This window comes from Festucalex cinctus, chromosome 13 (genome assembly GCF_051991245.1).
Source record: "Festucalex cinctus isolate MCC-2025b chromosome 13, RoL_Fcin_1.0, whole genome shotgun sequence".
NCBI lineage: Eukaryota > Metazoa > Chordata > Actinopteri > Syngnathiformes > Syngnathidae > Festucalex > Festucalex cinctus.
In genome coordinates this window covers 13,410,001-13,429,718 of record NC_135423.1, presented here as the reverse complement: position 1 = coordinate 13,429,718, position 19,718 = coordinate 13,410,001, and the positions used below count along the sequence as shown (strand labels likewise).

Below are 19,718 nucleotides of genomic sequence, written 5' to 3'. Positions count from 1 at the left end.
TTAAGTGTCATACTCAATGCCTGTGAGCAGACGGGCCCATCACGTCATTTTGTGTCGCGCGAAAGCCTTCCGTGACTTATGTTACCATAAGAATAATGCTTTATATGCTCGTTGTAGAATTAGTCAATGTGACTTGAGGAACTTCATTTATGGAAAAGTAGTACTCAACCACAATCTTGTGCAATCTTGGTGTCAACAAAATGAGTCAAAGTGAGATGAGGCTCTATAGGCAATTATAAATCGTTATTGGAGAGTTTCAGTTACCCGTGGAATTTCACTATTAGCAGCAGGGCTAATGGAACACCATATTAGAATTACCATAAATAATGTAGTATTTGTTAACTATGTCAAAACCGCAATTAAACAGTGCAGCTCAGCTACTGGCTAGCAAACATTATAGCTAGTCATATGTTTGCCAAAAAAAAAAAAAAAACCTTTAAACAGCATCCCCAGGCTTTTCAGATGGAGCCAAAGCCATAACAAATGCCAAGGTTTATATAGCATAATAATTCACATGATTCAAACAGTTTCTGTCGCACTTGTCTGCATTGTTCATGCCTAGAAAGAAGAGCAACTGTTGACGTTAAACTTTCTGAAAAGCAAAATATTTGCGCTGTTTCATTTAAAATGTCATCACATCTGTTACTGTTGACTAAAAAAAGACAAGTAATTTGATATGTATTTTATTCCCTTGGCATTCCAGTTGTTAACGACGTGTGATCGCTCCGCAATGTTGTGCATGTTTTTTTTTTCTTTATATTATTATTTTTTTGGTTCCACTTGAATTGTAATGAATTGTTCTATATCATTTCCAAAACACATTTGTCCAAATAAAGTCCTCCTAATAGATGACACATCCCATAGGAAATTTAGTAGGAGTTCCTCCAGTAACTAATTTAGTAAATTTCCTAAAAACTGCATATAGAGTTGTCATCTTCAATAGGTTTATATCTGCCATTTAAAAGGTACAAACATAAACAGCGCACGATACAACCGCCTACATTCACAGCGGCATCCAACCATATAGCCACCTGTAAGCTCTGTCAAAACACAACAGATTTATCCAGAGAACATTTAACTACAATAAACAACTACTTGTTATTATTGGCTGCCCTTGAGCAATGAGGTCACGTTCAACCCTGTGTGATGCTCACTCGCACTTAAACACAAACATACGCTCATATTCCATGCCTTTCCCCGAGTAGGGATAATGAACTGCCCAAAAGCATCTGGCATTTGTCTGAATGCTTGCGCTGTTAGATTGCCCCCAAGAGACACGTCTGCTTTTTGTGTTGTTACAGCAATTAAAGTAGTCATGTCCAACATTAAATGCACATGAAATGAGCGAATAATGTACCATTGTTTGTCTTTTTACGGCACACTTGACTGAACCCAGTTTTAACCTTTGCAGAATTTATAGTTGCTCGCATCATGAAATGTTAAGTAAAAAAATAATGATTTTAGTCTGTCGCGATTGACTACACTATACAGCAGTTGAAAGTCGACGTGTAGGTGAAACACAAAACTATGAATAGCCCGATTTTATTGACTTGAGTTGAATGTACTTTGTTTTTTTTCTTGAGCAGGTAACGTTTCCAATAGTAATTGTTGTTCATTCCTATTGAAGCATTAGAGGCATTGCTTTGTGGTCCATGCAAGACGGCAACTCGAGCTGGCTTCAAACTGCTCACACAAACTGAGAGGTGGTGTTTATGTCAATGCTGAGCTCCCCTTTTTGAAAATGGTGACAATACCCCACTTGTAGGAAAAATAAAAAAAACAATCACCCTTCTTTCCTCTGGTAATATTCCCACCATTTAAGATTCTGTATATGTTCTCATTCACTTTCAGACGTTTTCAAAGCAGAGGTCGCTGTAGTGCCAGTCGTTTTAGACTATATTTACTGAACTATGGAGACCCACAGAATATAATGTTGACAATATAAACAATGGACCTACCAAAAGAAAGAGATCATCTCACGGTCGTTTGTTGTTGTTATTCTTGGGTTGGATTTGGTCACATTTCAAACCAAAGCACATTCATCTTTAGGACACAGAACTCCTTCCTGAGCGACATTCCCATGGTGTTGAAAGTATTAATTGTGTAGGCTATAATTGTTTGAACGGATGAACGTGGCAATTTCAGGGATCTAGAAATTGCATCAAAAGATGAACAATGCAGACCTAGTAGCTACTATCGTAACACATAATAGTAGACACTAGAGCTCAGACTCGCACTAAAATTCCACAAAGCTATTCGTTTAGACACAGTCCCAAATTCAGGTCATTCGTCGGACACTGGCTAACAGCAGAACGCAGGGTGTTATTTTTTATTTATTTATTTTTTTGTATGTGTTTGTTTTGATTTTTACTTTGGTCCTGTCTTAAATCCGTTCCATTGTGTTGGACTAGCCTCGTCCTAGCTAGCGTTACACTAACCTGACTTCTCCATTCCGGTGTCCAAACTCCCATTGTATGCTGCATGCATTTTGTGTTGTTCTAGACTGCTCTTTACTTTGATATAATAACTGATACATTAAAATGTATCTTTATTGCAAATCCTCACAACAGTAAGTGCCTCATGCCCGCTCCAAATGTATATATTTTTTTCTGTTTAGTCAGGATTTTTAACTGAGTAGAAACCATGTAAATAAGATGAGTTTCGCTCTTAACGCTCTTAAAGCGTTACATTTCACACACTCAGCATTTTCCCACCCTTTTTCCATATTGTTGTATGGACTAAGAACATTTTCACCTTAGGTGGTAGTGTCTAAGTTGTAGGTGCAGATATAAATGCCAACTCTTCTGTTACGTCTCTGATGTGACAATCTGTATGAAAGAGGCCACGGATGGCATCTGCTTTCCTGGCATTGCTCATAATAGGATAAGTCTTGATCACCCCACGTTTTTTTTTTATAACCCCAAAAAATCTTTGAAAATCATGTTTTACCATGAATAACAAAATTAAAAAAATATTGGAGGGGTGAATCAGCAAATATATGAATCCGCAGGTGCTGAAATGCGAGTATGCAGGGTTCCGCTGTAATGTCAACACACAGATGTTGGCGAAGAGACCTCATGTAGATAAGCTGTTAGCATCCGGTTAACATACCAGACCACCCATTTTTACTTCTTTTCCCACATTATCATGAGCTAGTCAGGTGTTGAGGGGCCACCGAAGCAATGGCGCTGCCTCATTTGCCCCCCTTCAACAACAATGGTTGCTGTCATGTCTGTGCATGCCGCGGATGTCTTTGTCAGCTGTTTGCTCTCCAGGCCTCACTATCAGTTCCGTTGTTACCTACAGTCAACACCAGAAATATGCTTCATCCAACACCCAACAAGCAGTCACGGAGAGAATAACACTTTTAAACTGTTAACCCAAATACGGGCATCCAGAATTAGTCGGCAAATTAGTTTGATAATGGACATGTAACCATGTCATGTAACCATAATAGCATTTTTCTTGTTGGAGTTGTGGTACTATTGTGTAAGAGTGGAAGTGTGTACATGGTAGTTTTTGGTCCGGCTCCATCCTTTTCCAGCTTGTCTTGTGTTCTGTTGTTTTAATAGTCATTAACAAGGAAATTTATAACGCAAGTCAAGATGAGATGAAAGAAGACAAAACGAGACTGCTTGTCGTACTTGTTTGGCGTGAATGGTGTAGGAAAGTGATGTCGGTATAAACAAGGTTATGAATAGAATGTTTTATAAGCAAATCATCTCAACACAATCATCCTGTGTAGAGTCATTAGTGGGATTGTTGTGGTCCATGTGAGCTGACGGAAAGAAAGCATCACATAAAACAAACAAAAGACAAAAATGGGTAGCGAGCATTAAGTGGCTGTATTATCAATCATTTGTTGCGCCTTGGCAACAAAAAAAAAAAAAGTTAGTAATCGATGGAATAATCAGATAATCAATTGTAAAAGGGTTTGCTATTGACATTCTAGTGCAGTAACAGTTTCTCTTTTTGTTTTTGCAGTATGTAATGCAGCTTATGTAACGTGAAACAAAGTAGATATAACTTTTTATTATAGAGGTTTTGCAGTAAGATGAAGAGAACCAAGGAAGACTGGATGAAGTAACACTGCAAAGCATGAGCATGTCAAGTAGTGGACCACGAAATGCACTAAATTATGGGTCGTTACCTGAACCCTAAGCAACCATGATGACGTTATCAAGATAAAAACAGGTGGATTTTGCTGCTTAACTCGTATTCCACAAACACAATATTAATCAGAATGTCGTGTATAGGCAAGTTGGTGTATGTACAGCATGAAAAACATTTTGGGGTTGACTTTGCATTTAAAAGTGTGGCAATAGGTACTGCTGTTTTGGTGAGCAAGTGTTTGAATGGCGGCTGTAAATGTAACAATTCTATTCAGTTCGTCAAATCAAAGCAATTTTCAGATTCGTATCGGTTTCTGTTATATCCCTAGTAATTGTCCATAACAGGCCTAGCCACAAATTGAGGTACACCATTTATTAGAGGGATGGACATTATTTCAGGAAGTTTTGTCTACAGCATGTTCTCTGGCATTACTTAATTCACAAAGGTTTTTTTTTTTTTTTTTTTTTTTTGTGAACACATCCTATTTGTGCTCAAATAGCTGGAACAAGTTATTCAATGGAAGAGGCTGATATGCCTTTATTAGGTCTTGATAATCAGTAGTGGAGGGTACATCAAATCCAGAGGAGAGCAGCTGAAGAAATGAAAATTTCTTCATATAAGGCCTGAATGAGTACATATTTTACACCTGTAAGGGCCCATCTTTTAACTCTCGTTTATAAGCAAACTCATATTTGGTGTGTGTGAATAAATGATGATTACGATAGTTGTGTTTATTTTTGTAACTTCCTGTCACTTGGTTCCAGTCCAGTGTCACACACAGCTCCTCCTCCAGGCCAGTATCTCGTTCAGGTTGGTCGTGCTTGTGAAAAGTCGAGTGTCGGCATTGCTTTGTCAAGCACTTTCCATGCAGCATCCACTCAAGCATTTGAATCAATGCAGCTCTGAAAACAGAACTTCCTCTAGCCAATGGAGGAGGCGCCATCGTGTGTGGTGTAAACTATTTTTAACTCGAGAGGAAAATAGAGAGTTATATTTTTGCAAGTCCCCACCCACTTGTAGCTCTTCATGTTTCATCGAGAGTCAGGGTATATCAGTTGTTTGGTTTTGTATGGTTTAGTGGTGGAAATTAATAACTTCCACTGAATGTTGTGGAGCGTAATGGGCCCTGAATAAATTTGATCTTTTGTGGATAATCTATGTCCTACATTTTTAGATTGAAGAGTTTTCCCATTGTGAAGATGGTCTCGTTCAACCCCCGCCGCTAATTCTCTTATCAGACTGCTGCCCTGATTAAAATGCCCGGCAATAATTGTTCATTCTCAAGTTAGCATTGAGCGGCAGCATCACGACTCGGATGAAGTCAAAATTATTCCGATTTGGTCGCTGTAATTTGTGACAAAGAGAGACTATCAAATGGCGCCATAAATGCTGACATGAAATGCTGGCATGTTTAGCCTCACACAACCTCCTGCCCTCTTGGAAATTATTCACTCAAATGCAATGCCACCTTTCTCCTCTGACATGCTCTCACCTTTAGCGCTGCTCCCATTTTTTTTTTTTGCCCCAACTCTTCATTTTGCAAATCTCGCTGTGAAAGACAAAGCCAGATAAATGCCAGATAAATGCCAGATCTGAGATGCAAATGACCAAGGCATTGCCTCTTTTTAAAATGTTCTTGTCATGTAAATATAGAAAGAAGTTATCACCACAATTAAACACTGAAACACACACAAGATTAAGGTGGAGGGACCTAAGAAAATAAGTAAAGGTTTGTTGATGTTCACTAAGGTGAGGTGGAGTTTTCGTGCAAGGTACCACCTGACAACAGTTAGAACTTTGGGCCTTTTGGCATTCAACTTACTGTAGAATTGATTTCTCACATTGATTCCTTCAACAGTTGTTTGTCAAAAATAATGCCGAGTAGTCATTTTCTCAGCTAAGTGTTCGTTACTTGTGTCCTAAAGGACTTGGGATGGTTTTGCGAAGCATTACAGCTGAGTCGGCGATGTGAGAGTGGTTTGTGGTGGCACTTTGTCAAGATCCTCACCACACGGGCTTGTGGTGATGGATGCCAGCAGTCGGCCAGGAGGTATTGAACGGTAAATATTTATGATTGTGCTTGGGATGTATAGAACAAATCCATCCACTTCCTCGAGTTCTTGTAGCGTATGCCCTAGATGCCATCAGGACCTCCTGATCACCTTTGTGAAATATTGAGAGACAGTACCAGATATTGCAATGAGGTGACATTGTGACTTCAACACACGGTGTACCTTTTAGGTGATGACCCATCAGAGATTATGTCATTAGACTGAGTAAATTATAACCGCCCGGGTTGATGCAGTGGCCAGGTTGGGATAAATAACCAAATAATCTTCTTCCTTGTAAAATCAAAATATTGCCAAGAGTGTTTGTTCAAGTGTAGACAGTCTCTCAGGATTGAACAGACTTTAACAGCTCTGATGTAATGACTGTCATAGCTTGTTGTTACAATGGGCTTTATCACTCATGTGTCACTAATCAACTCCCTTCAGTCACTTTCTGTCGCCTCCTGGCTCAGTCAAGTCGCCAACCGTGCTGCTTTGTTACTTCATTTGGTTTCCATTTCACATTTCGCCAAGTGGCTGACACTGATCCAACATCACGCATGGAGCTGGTCTACACTTACTTTATGGTGTTATGTCACTGTGCAAGAACTTCTCACCTATTCATTGCCTCTGTCACACATTATCTGTGAGTCATGTTAAAGGTATTCTCATGCGCCTTGTCGCTATCTTAAAATGTGCAGGACAAAAGGTGAAGGATGATTTCATACCGACATGTTACATCTGTTTCATTAAAAAAGAAATGCAAATAAGTTAAGGATTTTACAAAAAGGCACAAAACTTTCAAGGTTTTTTTTATGTAAAAAACAAAAAACAAAAAAATACATGAAGAATGGATTACCGGTAGGTTATTTATACATGAATAAAAAAAAAGTCAATTATATATCAAAATGTCCATCAATTGATTTGTGGAAAATAAAACTTCCATACAAATATTTGTGTAATTGGCCAAAGTCGCATGATTAATGTTTACATCATTATAGTCAATCAATGGTATTACCAAATGCGTTTGTTTTTTTTTTGTTTTGTTTTTTATTTAGCTTTCTTCACATTACCAATTACATTCCACTGACGACATGGATATGACAATTCTATCAACCAGTATGTGAAACCAATGGCTTTCGCCACCTGACGCAAGCAGGCTAAAACATTTGACTGTCTCTGTTGGAAATTTTGGGATCCATCATCCACTATATTGTAATTACAAGAAATGAATAATGAACCAAACTGAACTGAAACATACTGCTTGGTAGATACAGGGCTGACCTAACCAACCCACAAGTGAACATACGTCCACCGGCTCGGCTAACAAAAATTACGTTAATATCTGCTGAAAGCTATCTAACATTATAGATAATGCAGTAATAAAGTGTTATCTGAAAATAATTGCAATCCTGGCATGTGGGATTACATTCCTCTGAGCATGTATGAATATGTCCTTTCCCCGCTTTCTTAATGACTCATTGATTTTTGGTCATCCAGTCTGAGTTAGTGCCTTCAACTTAAGTTGAGTTCTCTGCTCCTCGCTTCACTACCACCCCTCCGGTCAGAAGCAGACCCTTGTTTGCAGGGAAAATGCTGAAGCGTTTCCTCAATGTGACTTTTTTGATGAGAGGAAGTGAAGCAGCAGAAACGGAGATGACAACAGCTGTCTCACAAGTTCAAGCCAGCCTTGACAGATGCAGATGATTTGTCGGCTTCCTTTTCCTGATTTCTAGCGTGACTGGAGACGGCTATCAGCTAATAATTTCACTTCCGGTTGACACTTGCTCCAATCTGGACTTTTTTTTTCCCCCTGGAGATCGATGTGACATCCTCAAGTGAACCATTAGAACCCATAGATCTGCCTGACTAGATGTCACAAATGAAGTTATCGGAAGTGTGGCAGAACATTATGATGTTCTGCTTTAATGCTTATTGGCTCATTTTTATTCAAGTCAAATCACAATTGAATTTATTTTCCACCAAGATATCGATGTTTTATTGTCACAGTGGTCAGATTGGATAAAAAGACCACTGATTTGGTATTGAATAGTCAAGGTCAGTGAAATGTCCGTCAATGCATTTTTTTAAGTCACAACTGCATTTAACACAGTAGAATTAATAATTTGTTTATTGTTACATAAGAGAAGTCTATGAATCTTTGTTTTGTCTGCAACATGGTGAATCAGTGCAGCCCACACTCCTTATGCTGATTGCAATTCTTCCGTCTCTATGGTCAGTGGTTCAGCAAACATTAATATCATCATATTGTTGTTGTGAAATAATTCAACATCTTTCACGTTTTCAGTGTTGTTTACAGATTCATACTTGGAGATGTCCATTTAAGATTTAATGTAACTTTCATGAAGATGATGTGTTACTGATCGATTGGAGTTGAGGTCTTAAATAGTTCAGTGAGTAAACAGAAAGCCATTTTTTTTATTCATATATGGGATAAACATTATGCAAGCTGAATTCCTACTGGGTCATACTGATTAATTGTGGCACTTGAATTTGTATTCAGAAAGACAGGGGACCTACACTGTGGGTTACTATGCTGCATTTGTGGCCTACACTGAGCTGAAATGAAAAGGGCTGGGCTTCCTTGACGCTTTTGTCAAACATTAGATGACTTTCATCTTGTGGCAGTTCAAAAGTAGTTGATAAAGAAACACTTTTGGAACTATTTGACTTTAATTGTAGCGTAACCAGAGCTATGTAAATATACAGTAAGATAATCTGAGGGTATGAATCTGTATGCTGTCCAGTACTCTCATTTGACTCAATTTAAATCATTATTTCAAAAGAAATATCAGCAAATGAAAACAATGTCTGTCCAGGTGAGCTATTGATTGGCGACACACCTTTGCAACATTCGCAGTTGGATCCCTCTGGAAAATTCAAGTGGTTATGTCAGAAACGTGTGTGGTCCTGCTTGGGGTGGGCCAGGTTCATTATGCGCTTGTCTCTGACCCGCCCTCACCAGAGCAGTTGCGCTAATAACAGGAAACACAGCCACTGCAGCAGATGCTAATGAGCAGCTGCCCACATTTCAGACAGTGTGATTACAGCAGGGAATGTTATCGCGCGTACCTGAAACATGTGAATAACTGTGACTAGTCCCTTAATAGTCTATCTAGGGAACAAGTTTTACCTGCATGTGGCCCTGTGAAAGTGAGTTTGTATGAGTGTGCACATGTAATTTAAATACATGTACACATAGTCAGTATGCTTCGTTACTCCCAAGATACAACCACAGGTTGAATTTAGAATTTCACAGCCGCAGGCTCGGGCATGTCAAAATGAACTTGTGCGAGCAACTTGTTATTGTAGCGCATTGCAGAGTCACAGTGCTGAATCAGCGTAATCTCAAAGTGGGGTCTGATTTGTAACTTTGAAATATTGTCACCCTGCATTTCTTGGTAAGTTCAAGTGAAACTAGTCAGAGTGAAAAGGATGTAAAGGAAGCCTTGCAATGGGCAAAAAGCCACACAGCGCTTCTCCCATTGTGTAAATTGTTTGACTAAAGGGGTCTTTAACCTGCAGTTCTAGACCCACATGTAGCTCTTTCGTCCCTCCCCTGTGGCTCCCTGTGGATTTAAAAAAAGAAAAATCAATAAATAAAAAATAAAAAGATTTTTTTTTTTTAAAGTAAAAAATTATGTATATATATTTTTTTACATATAGATAAAATATTCTTTAAATGAATTAATGATTTAGAATTAAAAACTAATAATGATTTTTTTTTTTTTTTTTTTTGGAATGGCAGAGTCCAAATTTGTAAGTTGAAAAAGAGAGGCGAAAGGTAGATGGAAAAATTTGATAAAAAAAAAAAACTAAAATTGTCCAAAAAGGAAGAGAAAAAGCAGAAAATTACCATAAGATATAGACAAAATTGCCGAAAAGGCAGAGAAAGAAAACATTCAAAAAGGCAACAAAGGCAGAGAATTACCATAAAATGTCTTTAGAATTGCCTGAAAAGTAAAAAAAAACAAAAAAACACTGGTGACAACACAAAGTCAGAAAATGTTCAAAAAGTAACTAAAAAATGTTTTGACATACAGTATTCAAACAAAAGAATAAAAAAAAACAAATTACCCTAAAATTTAGACAAAATTGGCAAAACTGTCAGAAAATTGATAACACAAAAGGTAGAAAAGAATGTCAAAATGTCCATAAAAGGAAGAAGCGAGGCAGAAAATTATCATATGACCATAAAATTGCAAAAAATGTCAAATCTAATAGAAAGGCAGAAAAGTCTAAAAATGTTAAAACAATAAATAAATAAATCATAACAATCAAAAACGACAAAAAGTAAATGAAACTGAATGTCAAAATATTGGATGCTGCATATTTTCGGTTAAGGTGCAGCTTGAATTAACTCTTGGTAGACTAACATACTGTTTCATTGTGTTTTGTGACTCCAGATAGATTTTCATTATTATTATTATTATTTATTTGGCCTAAAATGGCCCTTTTGACAGTAAAGGTTGCTGACCCCAGGAGTAGAAGTTCTTGATACTTGAAATATACTGTGATTTGACCAACCATCAACCACTGGTATCAGAAAGTCGGGCTTATTTTTTATGAATTTTATTCCAAAACATGAGGCTTTAGATCTTTTGAATCAACACTTCTGTCAAATGTTGAAATATTTTCATTTTCATTATATTATATCACAGTGTCCTTCCGGTCGGTGGGATGTTTGACTTGTGGAAGCAGGACTGACTGAAGGAGCATGGTCAAACACCAACCCCTCCAAGTCTATGAGCGGCAGCTGTGTTTGTCTTGTATCACCGGGATCTACGGTTGCCGCTGGAAACGCTATCAACGCTCCCATGATGACACCACCAAGGTAAGGAGAAGAAGTATTTGGTGTTGCATTGTCACATCGTCTCATTCAGCAGTGAATGATGAGTGTTCCACATGCGGTACAATTAATCCCCTCAAGGTCATCTTAACCATAGAGTCACCCAGCGAGATCAATGTAGACAAATGGAAGCAAGGTCAAACAGATAATTTAGCTTTATAAACAAGAAAATACGGTAGAAAAAAAAAAGAGGTTCTTTGAGGGTTCCCCCCCCCCAATATTCTTACAAATGTTTATATAGAATGCAGCACTGCTAATTATTGAGGTCATGAGCCAGTGTGGTCATTTTTTGTTATTTGTTGTTCCAAATTTGACGTAAAAGCAATTTTCAGATACATCAACTCTCAAATGAAATGGATTAAAAAAAATATATATATATATATATATACATATATATATATATATATATATATATATATATATAATTTACATCTAATTAAAGCTGTCAAACGATTACATTTTTTAATCAGATTAATCACATCTTGCAATTTTGACTAATCACGGTTAATCAATTAAAAAGGCTTTTCTATCAACATTTTTTGCCCACCAAATTTGAAGGGCACCTGTTATGTGTTAATCCTCGACATTTAATGTTATGAGGACGTCTTCAACATTTTTTGATCCACTGCACACGCTCATGCTCCTCTTTTTCTAATTAATTAACATAATTGCATAATGTAAAGTGGAAAAAAAATGACCCCAGTATTTTGACATGAACAAATATTCTGAATGTCACAAACATTTATTAAATTCTTTAATGCATGGAGTTGAGTTTATTGCTCAAACACAACCTGTGCTATCTTTAACGTAACCATCCGCTGTCAGCTAAAGGATCATCTGCAGTCAAAATTAATAGTGTGGTTAATCTGCGTTACTACATGATTAATGCGATAATTTTTTTGTGATTAATTAATTAGTTAACACTAACTTTGACAGCACTACATCCATTACAGTTCAATTTCTCTTCCTTAAAAGGGAAGTCAACCCCCCCAAAAAATTCTTGACAATATGTTCTACGCAGTCCCGCTAGTCAAAATACAATATTCTAGTAAATATTGCATTTATGGAATATGAGATAAGCAGCAAAATCCAGCAGTTTTTAGAAGTCGGCCATTTTGCTACTTGCTGTCGAGTGAAAATGACATCTGTTGGTGCCTGTTTTCTGAAGCTGAGCTGCGACTGGTTGTTACGTGAGACGAGCAACTGTGATGTCATCTTCAGTTGACAGCAAATGGCTGGATTTTGCTACATAATTCAAATTCCATAAATATTAATCAGAATGTCTAATGACTAATGAGGTCACTTAAATAACATTGTCAAGAAATGTTTAAGGTTGACTTCCTCTTTAAAAACATTTACAAAAAATAGCTGCACTTTTAAATATTTTTATATTAAGTAACAGGAACTGATTATTATGTAAATAGTATTCTCTGTTAGCTAACATTTTCTTCACAGTTCATAAAAACAAGATGGCTGTGTAGGAGGTGGAACGGGCACAAATGCAGCATTTTGCAATCTGTTGTTGGTTGGAATCCATAAGAGAGTGCTCTCAACACTCAGGGACCTTTTGATAATTACCTTTTGAGCAAAAGTGTCCTCGCTGGTTTCATACAATGACCTTCATCTTATAAAGGATTGCGTTTGATCACAATATGTCTTGTGTGTGCACCATCAGCAATGTAGAATTAATTGAAATATTTACCATCTTCTTTCCAAAATTACTTTTGTTTCAACAAGATTTAGACATTTAATATTATTATATTGTATATATTTATTTGGGAAAAGCTGCATGAGGCAATAATTGTCCAGTCACACGACAGCATAAATATCAATCTCGGTAAGGCATTTGTCCTGACCTTTTCCTTTGGCTCGTCTCTTCGTTTGGACGCAGGAGTTTTGTTGTTGCAACAGCCCCCCTGCACGTGGCCTCGTCCACTGTCCACACTCAACACTGAGTTAGATCATTTGTTGTTGTGAACAAGTGGAAACCTGCAAAACATACACAATCCGATCCACCAAAGACAATTTACAGTATGTGTTAAATGTCCAATATGTGATGGAAGTATGGAAGGTGCTTCACAATTATATGTAAAGCATTGCAGAATTAAAACCAAATAAAAATAGAGGTATTGATTTCGGCTCTCCTGTTGACAGGAAACTGGACACCGTGTAGCTCTATTTCCTGTTGCAAGTGGTAGTCCTGTCCGGTCAACAGATAGTGCTGAGTCAGCATTCTTTCTCTCAGGCCCTCGTCCTTTTAGTTTTGCACATTTGAAATGCTTTGTCTTGTACTCCACACATGTGTGAGAGAGATCATTTCTGAGGTTGAACATAAATCCGTTTTGAAACATTTTTTTTTATTTATTTTTTTCGCAAAGGTAACATCAGAAAAACTATCATAATTATATAAAAAAACTATCAGAATTATCATAAAATATTCATTAATGATACATGACATTTATTATTAACTCCGGCTTCCTTCCACTTTCTAAAAATAGGAGTTGTAACTCAGCTATTTGCCAAAATCAGCTGGCATCGGCTCCGGCTCACCTATTAACCAATAATGGTTGGATGGCTTTTAACATTCCTGCAAGTCATACATGTTTATACTAAACCACCTGGACAGAAATGTTATGTACCATTTTCTGCTAAAACCCATTTCTGGTGCTGTGAAGTTTTGAGAAAATGTTGCCCTGAATTTGCCAACTTAAAGTGAGGTTCCACTGGATATAGAGAGATTCATGGCATTCCTACCTTGTAATCTCCAGAGACATTTATACGACCCTGATCTTTGCCTTGAGCATTTCCATGGCAACGAGTGAAACAAAGCTCATCTATCTGCAGCCCTTTTAGGTGCATCGCTAACTTGATGTCATAAAAAAGAACAGGAAAAGTTCATATGACTCAAGTACTTGTAGTAGAGATTTGGGGACTAACACAATATTAGTCAGCATGTTTACGTGCTATAGGTGAGTGGAGGCGTCAAAATGGCATCTAAACAAGCCTCCGAAATGAATGAGTACCAATCACGAAGGCGTATCAGTTGCAGGTAACTGGACCTGAATGATTCGTGGGTGCGTGAGAACAGATAATTTGATGCTGAAAACAGTTGAAGAAGCATTCATAACTCACAAAAGGATCTTTCAGACTCTCTTTTCCCTTTTTTGCATCTTTGTTTCACATTCAGGTCGACGCTAGTCTTCAGTGAATCTGCTTTTGTGTGAATGAATATGTGTGTGTGGGTGTTCAAGGTGCTTTGTAGGTGTCAGGCCCACGTCACACAGTGCAAGCCGATCCGGCTGCTCAGTAATAATTGAAAGTTTTTCCATTTAGTCAGTCTTGATTGAGTCGCACAAAAGGGTTTTAGAAATTACAGCAACGGTGCTCCGGGTCTGGCAGAACCTATAGCATTTTAAGGCAACCGTCTTTTGTTAGTTTATTACTTTATCCCAAGTATAAATTTTACTTTGTTTAGAATGGGACCAAATAGATCCTTATTTATTTATTTATTTATTTATTTATTTATTTTTAAGAGTAAAATGTAAGCTACAAAATTGACTGTGTAGAATTGATACTATTGAACCCTGATTATGGCAAATCCTTTTTAGCCGATACGAATGATGACACCTTCTCTCAACAGTCACTTGTCCCGGTGATATAGCAGCATTGCAGTGCGCCCTGTGTGAAATTCCAGCGAGTTATCTGGAAACGCACAGGAATGTGACAAGGTTCTGAGAGGTTAATTCCAGTGAAGATGGAGTGCGAAGCGTCAAGCATGCCTGTCCATTCACACCGTACCATTCGCTAACAGTACAATAACAATAACTAATGATGTACTTGGTCTCCTCTTTTATTAGTTAATCAAATCTGTCCTGCAAGAACGGTCAGGACCACAATCTGTCAAGGACAAATAGTCTTAAGATCCTCACATGAAATTGCAGAAATATCTGTTTTTATTTCGCTCTAAGCAAGCCAAGGACTTGAACTCACTGTCCTCTATGATTTCTCAGTAAAGGTGAGCGGCTTCAGACTAGTCATAATAATTATGTCACGTGGTGCAAAGTCTCCTCGGCAGCCTGATACACAGCAATTGTAACGTTCCCAAGGATTTATATTGTGGCTTTATGCCACAGGGTCGGTCGGATAAATGCCAGCCAGGCAGAAATGGTAATGTGATGTCACAGGGGCAGGCCCTGTCTCCTCAGCCTGTGCTGCTGCTGAGCGTACTGGGAAACAGGAAGAGTGCTTAAATTACATTTTTAAAACAGACCCTTGTGTTTGATGTTGTCCAATTTTTATTTTATTTTTTTTAATCACTATACGAATACGAAGTACGAAATAAACACCAATCACTGGTTAATAAACAGCAATTAGGGGCGAGGGGGTGGTTTTGTATTACACTGTAAGGCAGAATTAAAATGACTCCAATTAAGTTGATTAATTGATTCTAAAAATATTCGATAGTGACAGAACTACTTCTGCCTGTCTTTATGTAAAAATATAAACTCATATCTATATGGCTGGAGTGAAAGTGCATGAAAGAGCAAGACAGTAATTAGCGGCATTGGAAGTTTTAATGAGCAATGTGAATAAGGGAATACTTAATGCAAAAGGTTGGTAGCAAGGTTCACCTAATGTGCCCAACATCAGAATTTTTTTTATTTTTATTTTTTTTTAAAGAAAGTTAACTTCTAATAGGCTCTGCCACTGACAATATTATGATAAAGCTGTATTTGTTAACTGCTTTGAACAGAAACCATTTGAGTTGATCTAACTTATTGTGTGTTTTTATCGTGTACGTGTTCACAGTGGGAGTTGCTGTGGTCCCTCATCCTTCTCTTCACCTTCTGTGCTCTGCTGGTCTGGTTCTACTTCTGGTTGGAAGCTCACAATGACTACAATGAGTTTAACTGGTGAGTGGGCGTATTAACCAAGTTGTTATGTCTATATTGTGTAAATGTACAAATTAAGTGTTTGCAGTACTTATAAAATGTATCAGTTTTGACTCATTAAAATAGAAATATCCTTAAGTCAAAAGGACGGTGTGGATATTGTTCATGGAACTCCAGTGTTAACTAATACTTTTTAAAAGGGTTTGCAATATTTCTCTCCTTTTGTTGTCTAAAAACCTCCATAATGTCACGCTGTTCCCTCATCATCTGATGTCTCTTCTGTTATTCTTTTCCCACTAGACTCCATTTTCCCCCCTCTTCTCCTATTTCTCCTATTTTAACCTTCAATTACCCTTTAACATTTTTTTTTCATGTTTCTATCACCCTTCTCTCTTTCACTCCCAGTCTCTCTGTGTGTCCTGCACAGACGCATGTCACACGTCCGCTTCTATCAGGAGATCACACTCATATTTTATTTGTGGGCGACATGATATGCCATCAAGAGGAAAATGTGAAATAGGCCTGCTTTTTTTAGGGGCGGTGCACGCATAATAACAGTGAGGGTGATTTCGCAGCAGGGAGTGTCTTGATCCATCTGCAGTGCAAACTTATTGACAGAGAGCTCCGCGTGTCAGTGACACTACACTGCAGCAGCTCTCTTGAAGAGCTTGACATTGTGATTCGTATTTTGAGTCAAAAGGATATGCAGCGGATCACATCAGGTCAGACAAAATCATCTCCAGGATGCTGGTCGACTTCCAATTTCTAAACAATTTACAGATTAGCAAATCATGGAAATAGAAAGAGTCTGATTAATAAACAGCTGAGTCATCACTTTAAGGTGCCTTTAAGTTTTTCTTCTTCTCACATTCCGAACTTCATATTTTTGTTTTTCTAAGCCTTCACTTCTTATTTCGTGGAACAATTTTCCAAACAAGTATTAATCTAACATTGCCAACACTCTCTGTGGTCGCTGAGGCTGCGTTCTGTCGCGTCTGCGCTGGCTTTATTGCACCAATAATGCATTAATATCCATGGGACTTGATGCATTTCTGTCTGTGAGCTTTTGTGGAAACAACATCTTCACATTTCATTTTCACTCGCAACCTGTTAATGTGTAAGCAAGCACACAGTTGGGATTGCAAGTCGGTAAAATTTAATCTAGGCGGCAGTGCAGACAGGCTCGCGCTTGTGTTCCCGAGGCTTCCCTCTGCTTGATATTGATGGAATGCGGGCGAGCACTCAATATGTGACAACTGTTATAAAATGTCTTGTTGCTCGCAGGTTCCTCTACAACCGCTCTGGCAAGTGGAGCGATGGCACCGTTCCAGTCTTGGCCACCACCGCTGCTGGCTTCACCTACGTAGCCTTTTTAATGGTTAGAGAGTCCCACAAATATCCATATTCATCTTCCACGTGGAATATTTCCTGGACAGCAGCATGTAGCCACAATTTTGCGTGTTTTTCTTTTCCTAGGTTTTAGCCCTTTGTCACATTGCACTCGGCCAACAACTGAATTTGCATTGGTTGCATAAGGTAATGTGTCAACTGTGAATTTTTGTGTGTTAATTTGAATGCATCTATTGTATACATGTGCCACCGGGTGTACATGTGCAGTCACGGATGACTGACCAGTTTGGACCTCGCTGTCACAGCGAGGTTACGAAAGCCTTGTTACATGGAAAGAAAAGACAAATGCAGACACCGAATTCGGGTCGTGAAAGGGCCACAAGCCACTCTGGGTTATTTTCTGATAGATGGTTGTCCGCATTGGTGGCATGTTTTATTCTCTTGCTCTCCTCCTGTCCTCACAGATAGGAGTCACTGCGGCCCTACTCACAACTGTTGTCGGGGTGATATCCATCAATCAGACATGGCGACACGAGTGGGATATCATCCCCATCTCCCTGCAGGTCAGCTGACTGCAACATTGCAACTTTAAACCGCGAGGCAGCTTTATTTCATTTTCTTCTCTTGTTTGGTAAAGGTAGTCAAGCTGTGATTTTGTTCCGATCGTCAAATGAACATTTCCCATTGATATCAACTATAGCAGAAATAATTCATTCTAGAGTCAAAACTGCCACCATTATAAAACCTGATTAGCATTTTAGCGTTAACTGTCATATAAGAACAAGTCGAAGTATTCACAAGTTAGAAATGAAACACTCTTTACACTTTAAATGCTCTCTTAACTTAGGTCATCATTCTGCAGCATTAACTGTCTAAAATGAAATCAATCACTTAAAATGGCCGCTAACCAACAGCTAATTCAAGAAGTCGTGATGGACTATGAAGCTTCATGAAAGCACTTTTGATGTTTATTTACTCTTGGCACGCTTTAGCTTTAAACCAAGAGCACCATCTAGAGGAGTAAATAAATATTGAAAGTGCTTCATGAAGCTTCATTTTCCCAGCTCTAGCAAGGCGCTAGTGGAGCAGTCTACATTTTTACTTCTTGTCAGACATAAAAAATAGATGCATTTAAATACACAGAATATCCAAATCAATGAATTTCATTTCCAAAAAGTTGTGCTGAAGACAACCAACACCTGCTGATTCATCCACATTATTACTAGCAACTCCTAACTATCGTGACTCTGAATCTTGCCAGACAAAAGTACCTGGACACCACTCCTAAATAGATCCACTTCACAAAATATTTGGATTTTCTTCTGTACAAAAATTGCACCACATTTAAAGTATATTTCCCCAAATTGTGTTCAGTTTTACGTTGTTTTACTTTGGAGATTCCACTGTAGATGTTCCGCTTACACTTAGGAGTCAGATTGCATTAATTAATTAATTAGTTTATTTATTTATTTATTTTACATCTTCCAGTATTTTAATTTATTGTACCTGTAAAGTGAAAAGAAATGCCTTATAAATTTACACTGCAAAAATAAAAAAAAAATTAAAAAAAATCACAAACTGTCGTATGAGGCTTCAAAATCATAAAAAATAAATAAATACAGCTATTGTTCTCAAACATCACAGGCATATCCATTATCCACTGAATGTGTGGAATGAAAATTGGATAGTACTTGATGTTTGAGCCGCAAAAATATATCTTAAAGCCAGTGGCTGGGATCTATTCCACTGGGTCTTGGGGTTTTACATGCCGCAACAAGAGGCACTAGTAGCCACCATGTAGCTCGTCATCTAACAGGCTTCCGGGGCTCTTCTTGACTGTCAGTCCATGGAGTCACCTTCTCACTCGGGAATTTTAAAAGCAACTATGAGCTGGTGTGTAAATTGTGGAATACAAAGACGATGCTTTTTTTTGTAGTGTCGGCTATAGTGGTAGAAATCGGTTGAATAACTAAGTACAGCAAATAGAGGTGATGAAGTTCTTCTTAGATATCTTATATGGGCGCTATATTAGCTAGGCACAAATAATCTGGAAAACCAAAATGATGGAAAGCAGTCTTAATGTTACATCTCCATAATTGAGTTCGACACAGTTTTCAGTCTTTGCACGTTTTTAACATTATCTTAAAAAGTGTCTCATGTATTTAGAAACTAATCACTGAAATTATTCTACAGAGTTAAATTTAGTAATTATGACTGTGTATACTCTGCTATTACAAACCGTGCAAGTGATAATACTTGAGGAAATTGCATTTGGTATGTGTGATTTAAATGTGTATGTGTAACTGGCAACTCATAATGAGAATGGCTTGACAGATGTGTGTTAACTCTTGTAGTTTAAAGAAGTCTGTAATTAGTGCCCCTGTGTCGTTGTGGCAACAGGAATATGTGATGTAGAATTCCACTCGAGTTGTCACATTTTTAAGG

The 19,718-nt window shown here is 37.9% G+C and overlaps 1 protein-coding gene across 5 annotated transcripts in view; it reads left to right on the top strand.

Annotated features, from left to right (window-relative positions):
- The window catches only part of gdpd5b (glycerophosphodiester phosphodiesterase domain containing 5b), a 32,087-nt gene that overhangs the window by 812 nt on the left and 11,557 nt on the right, over positions 1-19,718 (top strand). For all 5 annotated transcript variants that reach the window (XR_013287794.1, XR_013287795.1, XM_077540220.1 and 2 more), the window contains 5 exons: positions 10,844-11,016; positions 15,841-15,944; positions 17,208-17,301; positions 17,400-17,459; positions 17,738-17,836. Coding sequence is in view for 3 of the 5 variants with exons in the window: in XM_077540220.1 (XP_077396346.1) it covers positions 10,900-11,016; positions 15,841-15,944; positions 17,208-17,301; positions 17,400-17,459; positions 17,738-17,836 (474 nt within the window). In the remaining 2 variants the exon portion in view is untranslated. The remainder of the gene's footprint in view (positions 1-10,843; positions 11,017-15,840; positions 15,945-17,207; positions 17,302-17,399; positions 17,460-17,737; positions 17,837-19,718) is intronic.